The following is a 9,787-nucleotide window of genomic DNA, read 5'->3' on the forward strand; positions in this document are numbered from 1 at the left end:
TCTTTACCGAGCCTTTTTCCAAGTGCTGGGCTGCACGGAAGGGCCCTGCCCTGCCCTGCTCTGCTGCCTGGGTTGGGGAGCGAGCCCGGTGAGCGCAGGCTGGCCGTGGGCTGGAGCCCACCGCTTGTTTTGAGCAGCTGGTGCGTGGCAATAGCCTTCATCTCTGCTTTGGGAGGAAGGAGGAGGAAGGAGGATCGTTTCCAGATAGCCGAGCCGTTATCGCGTGCATCCCGCAGGCTGCAGACTAAACAGCGGGCTGGCTGATGCCTCTTCTTGTTGCTCAGACACACAGAGTGGAGAAACAGCAGAGATCTGAACGGTGATCACAAATGCTAATACTGCACAATGTGATCGTGTGCTTTTTTTCTTTTCCCAAAATGTAAGCATTTATCAAAATTAGGAATCATTGATGTACTTTGCTAAAGAGTAAATAAGTTATTCAGCTGGAAAACTAATGTAGTAATCATCGTGAGCATATCTGGTTAAAGCAGAGTGATGCAGTCAGCAGTTCTGCTTGTGATCACTTGTAAAAACAACTTTTTTTTTTTCCCCTATAGCCATAACCAAAGTTCTTGTCACTTTCTGTGAACCTACCATAGCACTCTGAGCATTCGTCTTGTAGAAGTTAAAATGGCAGAGTTAACGTAGGGGTTGGTTTGTTCTTTAGCTACTACTGAGTGATTTCTATTATTTATTTTGCTGTGGAAACCTCCAAGAAAGCACACAGTGCCATGAGCAATTCGTGTATCAAACGGTGCTGCAGCAGCAGCCCCAGGCACAGGGCTCACATTGGCCTCAGCTGCCATGCACAAGTGTAAGCAACAGGAGGTTTCCTTTTTAGTGTTTCTCTTGGTACCTTTTAGTCTGTGACGTTACTCTGCCCTTCCTTTCCTTGATTGTTTCTTGCTGTACTCTTTGGGAAAGAACTGATGTGAGTTGGAGCTCTCTGTGTTTCCTTGTGGAGACTGAGAAAAGCCAAGGTTGGTTCTACAACATGCAGAAGTAATTTTGCATCTTCTACCCCTTATATTGTTTCAACACTTGCCTTAAAGTAGCCAAGTGATTGCCTTTTAAAATGGTATCATATCATAAGCACTTACATAATAAATAGGGAGTAAGTGAAAAACATGAGAGATGTTAGGAACCAACTGGCCTTCGGCAGTTGTATGGTTCACCAGGGGTTAAGGCTTTTGGGGCTGGAATTAATTTTCTTCTACCCAACATGGTAGATCTTGAGGACCTATAAAAATACATCGTAGCTAAATTAGGTAGAAATAGGAATGAGTTCAGGGTAGGAAAACCAAACCACTGTCTGACCCAGTCCCTGTTGAAAAAGAAATGTGGTTTCATTTATGAAGAAAACATTGCGCACAGAGCACGAGGAAGAAAATCAAATGAAATGTTGCCTTCATCCTCTAACTCACATGCTTTATTTTCCTCAATTTGCTGCTTGTTCAGAATTTCCAGATCTCATGATCTGGTCTTTCTCATTCAGTCTTCTCAGCTGAGAAGAGCAGTAAGAAATAAGCAACTGGAATTCCAGATTGCAGTGATGGTGCTGTTCAGGAATGCATTATTTCTTCATAATGCCTCATTTTTTTGTTAATGTAATGATTTCGTCATCTGGATTGCTCAGGCTTTGTAATTTAGTGGGAACTGAGGACAGTGTGATATACTTGTGGTTTGTTCCTCAGTTCGATAGCAGTCCAACAAAATAAATAAATAAATAAATAAAAATCTTGTACTGCAGCCTTCACAGCAATTGAAGCGAGTTGTTCCTAAGTTCATTTTTAAAGTAGTGTCTGTTGTGGCTTTATGGCACTGTTCACTTGCTCCTGAGGCAATGAAACACTGACCTGTGGTGATGCTCTGTGTCTGCTCACGTGGTTAACTTCTGTGTGGAGAAGGGTGAGTTGGAGGCAATGACATACTAATTAAAGAGAGAAACCAGCAACCGTTTGGAGAGTTAGTGGCCAAGTAGGCAATATTCCAGGCACTGCATTTTTGAGCCCAAGTCCTTGAAAGTATCGGAAACCAAAGTCATTGAACATAGAGTGTGCTTTTACTCCGGTTTGTTGTAACATTTAAGGATGTGGCAGTGATTAATAACAGAGTGCTCATGCACCTTTTGTGATGTTAAGAGCTACAGTAGCGTTGGTTTAGGAGCTAACCTCATTAGGTCCTAGCTTAGAAGTAGCTCAGTCACAGAGGTGGTTTGTTTCCAGAGCTGGTCAGACTTGTGACTTCGCTCGTTAGTGGTTTCAGTGCTTTAGCTAAAATTGGGCTGCCTTCCAGAGAGCTTATCTGGCTCAACACCTGCTGTTTGCACACAGCAGAGTTAGTAAGTCCTAAGAAATGCTCATTTTTGGTGGTGATTTTTCTTTCAACATTTCTACATTCAGAAAAGGATTGTGGCAAATGTTTTCTCAAAATGGAACATCTGCTTATTGACATTCCTTCAGGCTCTTCCTCCAAGTCTGTAATATTGGCAGTGGTCTGGGTAGGGGATGGTACTGTGCAGTAGATTCCTCCAGATAATTTTTTGTTCATGTTATGTGTGCATTGGAAGAAGGCAGGTCCTACAGCATCCTTCATACAATGTGGAAGGGATGGTTTTAAGTAAATGATAACCATTTTCCATCATTTCTGTTGAAAACCAGTATCTCTCTTTAGTTACCTTATCTTCTGCTGCTACCTGTGAGTTGGCAATGGCAGTTCCTTGTCAGGCCCCAGTTCAGATGACAATTCCAGTTCAAGTGACAACATTGTAAGTCTGAGGCTTTGTACATCTCTAAGACATGAATGCTCTTTACATTATTTTGGGATCTGTTCTGTTGTGAGAATGTCTCTCTGTCAAAACTAATGGGTGTCATCTTGCAGATACAGATCCTTCCCAATATTCCATTTATGGTGGTTTTCTTCCTGCCTCCCTTAAAATACGTCCCTTAAAATTCACTGGCCTGCTATGTCTCTGTCTTGTTGAAGAGCCATTCAGTAGTTGAGTACAACTGAAGGTTCTTTGCCATGGCTGATCTGTGCAGCTCTTGGTTCCACATTCTGTCTCTGATGGTGACCAGCAGCCGAATACTCAGGGAAGCCATAATTCTTGAACTTGTAAAGTAAATAATTAAGATACCTGCATAAACTCAGCCAAAAGTGTTCAAAAGAAGTGGAAATCTCCATAAAAAAGAAAAGGAAGGCTGTGTACTTGGAGGAGGAAGGAATCCTAGGGAAAATGACTTAAAATAGGGAGGATGAGACTCAGGGTGCACTGTGGTCCTGTTTTACACTGCAGGACTGTACCTGCTGACCCCTATGTGTCAGTGCCATCACTTAAAAGCTGAGGGTATGTATTTGCTGCCTAGCAGAGAACAGGTGTAAATGGGAATTGGAAAACAACAGCAAGCAGCAGCTCCAATAAAACAAATTTGTTTTTGCTAAACAGCATTAGCAAGAGGTTAACGGTGCAGGATGTTAGCGGGACTCATTAAGTTGAACTAGTCATGAGCAGAAGTTAATTGTAGGTGTATGTTGTATTGCCTCATTAGCGATGTTGTGGTAGCAGAGAGAACCACCTACATATTACATCCTGTGTTAGTGGAAGCTCTTTGAAGACACAGTGGTTTTCTCGAGCTCGAGCATGGTAATACGTAACTGGACAAGGCCTGTGTGCACTTCTAAAGGAAGTATAGGTTCTCAAATGTACTGCAAATGGACACTTGCTGCTGGGCAAACCTCCAGAGGAAATCCTTTGGTGCTGGAGGTGGAAGGGAAGCACGTATGCCTTGCAGAGACTGACAGGGTATGTAGGCTGTGTAGGTCCTACTGTGCTGGTTGTTCCAGAGGTGCCTGTGATGGCTGTGTGGGTTGGCTTTGCAGTGTACGAATTCTCTGACACTTTCTGACAAACCTCGCAGACACATTTAAACTAGTCTCTTCCCCTCTCTTCTTTAAGGCAAATATTTTTCCCCTAGGTGCCTGTGAGCAGGCAAGACTAAATAGACAAGAGTTCCATTTTGGAGCAGGTTGCTTACACCTATGTCATACCAGCTGAGGAAGGTGAACCTGCGGTGTCCTCGTGTGCCACTGTTTGGTTTATTTCACTGCTTGGTTTGCATTATTTATGCTTATTTGCTCAGATTCCCATGTTTTGTGTTGTGTCATGCATTTGATCTGCTGAGAGGGTCTGCAGCATCAGCTCCGGGAATGACTATCTTGGTTTTCTGACCAGTTTGCTTGAATGGTGCTTTGGAGCCATTTGCCGTGGGATGTGTGGACCTTAAAGTTTGTGTGGATACAGAAGGCCAAATTATAAAATAAAAACCTGTCTCCATGATTACTAAAAACAAATATTGCAGATTGCTGAGGCAGAGAGTGCCCTGGGGGAGCATCGCTTCTTGTTTGCTGTATTGCTAATGTTCTGTCTTGAAATTAGCTGCTCTGAGTTGAGATACGATGGTAAATGGATCTTCCATTTGACTAGGCCAAAAGTGTTCTTAAATCAGCAATGAAGATGAGTCTGTGCCATTTGTGTGCTTTGTGCTATACTGAGTGTATTTCTGTGCAAAGGAAATGGCATCTTCATGCTTTTGCAGCTCTGCCCTATGTAGGCATCCCCTTCAGTTGTGATGAACAAAATAGGAAGCTTCTAGAAATTAAGTTTGTCTGAAGAACAAACAGAGTCATTTGTACAGATAGTGGTTTTTTTTTTATTAATAATGCCACCAGGCACTTGGGGAACAATTAGGAGAAAGACTAGCTGAAAGCTAAGCACTGTGTGTGCTTAGGGCCATAGGATCACCAAGGTTGGAGAAGACCCCTAAGATCATCCAGTCCAACCATCCACCTCCCACCAGTGTTTATTCCCCACTATACCATGTCCCTTACAGGCCTCAGGGCCCAGGTGTTCACAGTGTTTCACAGTGTTAACTTTGTATTCCTCGACATACCCTGTTACCAGCCTCAAGTATTTGTTCTAGATTGGCTGTTGAGTGTATTATTTTGTAACAAAAATAACTCTTGAGGGAGCACCTGCAATGCTGTTTGCCATCGTTTAGTCTCTTACTGATATCTGTAGGCCATGATTTGACATTTTTTTGAAATGAATTCTGCAGCTGTGATTCGGACTGAAGCTTAAAGATGTTTGACTTATGTCATTATAATGAATGTAGGCTTGTAGATTAAATGTTTGTGTGTATTATTAATACTCCCTCCATATAGAAGATGATTAACTCATGGTACCATCAGCTAAGACCATGAGTAGATTTAGTTATGGAAGTAGATGGCATCACAGCACCTTCTTATGTTGTTGGTTTCTGCTGGTAGCAAAGAAAATGAAGTAAGGAAAACAGGAATTTTTCTGTGCATGGGGCTGTTTGTGTGACGTGGAATTGTAGTTGTGTCTGAACAGTGCTTTGTGTGTGAAATATACTGCTGTGTTCTCTAATGTTTGAGTCTAAAACTGGAAGAAAAGGGAAGGTGGGTTTGGCATGGAAGTCAGGGTACATGCACAGCGAGTCCATTAGTGATTATTTCCTTTAAATGATCCTTGATTGGGGTAATCGTAATCTGCAGACCAGCAAAGAGATCTGGGTTGTTGCTTTCTGTATTGCGCTTGGAATTAGCAAATTCCTCTACCAGAGATGAACTGATCTCATTAGTGCTCTGTTTCTCTGTGCTGTAGGCTGCAACCCGTCAGGATATGACCTACTGGCTTCAGGAACTTCAGCAGAAGAGGTGGGAATATTGTAACAACCTTGATGCAGCCAAAAGGGACAGTCGGACTTCTCCTACACCCAGTGACTTTTCCAAAGGTCTTGTTGCCAAAGACAGTCCTGGTAGGTGGAAAATCTGAGTGAAAATGTTGTGTGCTTCTGTTTGGTATCTCTTAATAGGCAATAAACACAGTGTAGAGGAAAGATGGAGGGGTAGTCCTTTGTTATATCTTGTTCTTAAGTAACTAGTTGAGTTTTGCACCTGCTGAAGTTACTTGGCATAAATGCAATTTGATGTGTGATTTTATCTCTTCTGAAACCCCTTGGTTTCTTTAAAAACAGATTTTACAGTAGTGCAAAACACACAAAATGTAGTATGAATTATTCATGTTTTGTCTTCATTGCTGAGACATTTCTGAATTGTTTGATTTCTGTATCGTTACAAAAAATGGTTGTTGCTTGCTTGTTTATCTCTGTTACTAATAAATAAGACCACATTAAGAAATCCCGTTCTTTGCCAAGTTAAGTGTATTAGTAAAGCTCCTTTGGGGTTTGGATTCTGATTTGAGGTCGGACATACTTCATCAGCAAATGTTATATTTTATTGATTTCAGTTTGCTCATATTGTCAAAAGAATGTTAAGATGTCTTTGTCCCCTCCCTTCTGTGCTCTCCCATGTCAGATCCCATGTGGCTGTGTTGTCCTCTAACCCAGTTTACTGCTTTCATTCGAGAGCAGTTGCTTGTGACTGCTTGCTCAAGCACAGCTGGCCTGAGGAGCTCAGCCTTTCGTTCAGCTGTGCTGATCTAATAGCTGCCCACTGCTTGAAGGGCTGCCCAGCAGAGAACAGCTTTTTCTCCAGCTTAGCTTTTGCCTAGCGTAGCTTCCTGAAGTATTTTACTGCAGGGACAAACGAGAGCTGGAGTTAGCATGGGGGAGTTGGTGGGAGTGTGGAGTGGGATGGTTGGAGGTCACCTTTCTGGTGGCAGCCCGTTTGATTAGCAGCTTGTTAAACCACATGCTGCAAAAATATAACTATTGCTGCTGCTGCCAGAAATGGTGACACGGTTTTGTTCTTTTAAGCCTTTCTGGTTCTACCAAAAGCCTCTCGCTCTGCTAGGCACTTTCTTGCATTGTTTGTGGTGTTTGATGTTGTGCTGAGTTGATTCAGGTTGAAGCTTAGCCAAGAGGGAAGGCTGGGTTTTGTTCTGTTCTGTTTCCAGCTGGATTACTGAATGGAATATGTTTACTATACAGTCAGGTGACTTGCAGAGCTGGGGGGGGGGAGGAGCAAGGTTTAGCAGCTGAAGATGGAAGTCAAAGTAGCAGAGACAGGAGTGCCCTCTTCTGGGAGCAAACCATTGGATCAGAAACATTAGTATGATTTGAGACCAAATCTGTTCCTTCTGCTACTTTCCTCAGCATTCACGTGGTGTGAAACACATCTCATGTCTCTACAGCTTGTGTAGATACTGTGCCCTCATTCGTGCTGTGCTTGGGGTCCAGCAAAAGCAAGTGAAAAAGACCCATCACTTTGGATCACTGACCTAATGTCTTTCTTTCTTCCAAACTGTTGGTTGGGCTTTGCTGAATCAGCAAGCTAAGCAGTGTGTTATAGGACTGTGATGGGTGGTGTGTGTTTGTTGGTTAGGTTTTTTTTGTGGTTTTTCCAATTTATTAAATCCACTGCAAGAAATGTCTAGGGGTGCATGGGCTGAGAAGACATATCCCTCTTAGGGACACCTGGCAGTTAAGCTGCATTATATGTAGTTTCTGACTGCATCTGTAGCATCTCATTTTTGAGGACAGATCTCAGTGATGACTTTAACATCAGTGGAGCTCTGGAAGTGTCAGGATTCCTTTGGGAAGAGTGGGAAAACTCTGAATGATTCCTTTTTGGTTTTTAAACAGGTACTGCAAAGGTTTCCTGTAAAGTTTGGGATCTCTTTAGGGCCCTGATTTCAAGCTGATGATGAATCTACGTGTCTTGTTTAAAAAAAAACAAAACAGCAACAACAACAAAAACCCTTATTGTGCATTCAGTGACTTCAGTCATTGAATCCAGTACTTCATACTGGAGCATACAAGTTGGTTTCTTTTGCTTGTGCTTCAGTATAGATTCTATTACTAACATTTTGAATGGGAAGTCCAAAAATAAAATTGCTTACTATAGTTTTGTCTATTTTTTGTTATCTAGTACTGGATTTATTATCTAGTCTGTAGTCTTTCTTAGCAGAATAGCCTGTAGCAATAGTATTAGTTAGTCCTTTTGTATCTTAAGTAAACATCCAAAGCACAGGTATCAAAGTGTTAAGATGAGCTGTGACTTGAGTTTTCATCTTTCAACTGTTGTTATTCTTAAAATACCTGTTAAGACATTCACAAATAGGTGTATGATCATCCCTCATTGTTCATTGTAGGAGGTATGGGCATGGGTAATATCAGTCACTGATTTAAAAAGAAAACCCAGTTGCTACATGATGTATGTGGGGCTTTTTGTTTGGTGGTTGTTGTTTTTTTTTTCCCTCTTGGCACTGCTCTGCATGTCCTCACAGGCAGGAGTTTTTTGGGAAGATGATTCTTGCTGCATCCCTTCCTATTATGGCTTAAATAATGGAACTTAACTTTTTTTTTTTTTCCCTTTTTGCCTTGCTCTGTGTGTGTTTTTGACAGTATAGAAAGCAGGTGAACTTTCTCCAGCTTTCTTACCCACTTAAGCTGTTGAACTCCATCCTTAAATCCTGGGTCACTTTTACTGACGTATTCCTTCAGCATCACTTTTCTCTACTCCTGTTTCAACTGACTTTCTGTGCTGTGATTGGTGAGCTTAGTTGATAATTTTCAAATGTACTTTTGTTTTTCACCAGCTCAGATTACAGAGCAGAACCTGTTGTTTATGATAAACTAGTGGTAGGTGTCTGACTGCTTAATTTTTTTTAAAGACAACTGAAGACTAGTTACGTTCTCTCAGTGTTAGCTGTGTTACGTGGCTTTTAAGAAAAGGAGCTGGGCTTAGAGAATGACTTGGGTTGGAAGTCACCTTGAATATCATCCAGTTTGAATCCCATGCCGTGGCTGGTTTGCACCCACTAGATCAGGAACTAGACTAAGTTGCCCAGGACCTCATCTAACCTGGCCTTGAATGCCTCCAGCAGATAAGATAGCAAATAAGTTAGTTACCTGTTTGAGTGAGGTTACATTCATTTCATCTTATATGCCTTATTATGCTTGTGATAGATTACATTGATTTTGACTGTTTGAGGAAACATTGCAGATGTGTGATGTGGTTTTGGGTTTCTTCTTCCCCACCCCTACTGATTCTATGCTCATCATTCAGTAATGTATTACTTCTGCTGTTCTTCTACTTACTGAAAGTTTTCCTTTTTTTTTTTTTCCATTTTTTTCTTTGTCTTTTTTAATAGATTTGAGTATCCTCAGCCAAAATGCTTCAGCAGAGAGAGCTAGAAATATCCTAGCTGTGGAGACTTCTCCTACAGACCTAGTAGGGGAGCAAGCAGCTTCTCAGCCTGCGCCAGTCCAACCAAGTGCCATCAATTTCTCACTTAAACAATGGAGCACTGAACTCAAGTAAGTTGATGATGTGGGAGAATGATAGTTGCTGAAAGAGGAAGTTTTCTTTCTTAAATCCTATCAATTTTAAATGAATGTAGTTTGAATTCCTGAGCATAAGTGTGGTAGGTTCCTTCTGAACAACAGCAAAACCACATTTTACCTTCTCACTCTTTAGGAGTTCAATCTTTAGTATTAATTGTTCCAAGGAAAGCAGTCCTAGTGGTTTTCAGCTCTCCTACTTGTGACTTCCTTGATTGTTTTTACACTTTGCTTTGCCAACATAGGTGAGCCTTCTGCATCTACTCAAAGGACATTACAGTAGCATTACAGAGCAATTCATAAAGCTGAGCTGTGGCCTTGGTAACTAGACTGCGTTCCTCTTAAGGTCCCAGGAATGTTGTTTGCTATATCAGTGCTGTGGAGTTAAGCCCTTTTGAAGCTTACCTATTGAGCATGGAGATCTAAAAAGGTCATAAAGTGGTGCACTTTTTTTTTTTTTT

At 41.6% G+C, this 9,787-nt stretch overlaps 1 protein-coding gene across 1 annotated transcript; it reads left to right on the forward strand.

The window, feature by feature from the left end:
- Positions 1-5,652: 5,652 nt before the first annotated feature.
- On the forward strand, positions 5,653-9,766 carry LOC104912794 (TBC1 domain family member 2B-like). The gene is made up of 2 exons (XM_010717334.3): positions 5,653-5,837; positions 9,137-9,766. Exons 1-2 carry the CDS (start codon positions 5,702-5,704, stop codon positions 9,304-9,306), a joined length of 306 nt encoding a protein of 101 aa, XP_010715636.1. The 5' UTR covers positions 5,653-5,701; the 3' UTR covers positions 9,307-9,766.
- Positions 9,767-9,787: the final 21 nt, after the last annotated feature.

Source organism: Meleagris gallopavo, chromosome 12 (assembly GCF_000146605.3).
Source record: "Meleagris gallopavo isolate NT-WF06-2002-E0010 breed Aviagen turkey brand Nicholas breeding stock chromosome 12, Turkey_5.1, whole genome shotgun sequence".
In the NCBI taxonomy this organism is placed as follows: Eukaryota; Metazoa; Chordata; class Aves; order Galliformes; family Phasianidae; genus Meleagris; species Meleagris gallopavo.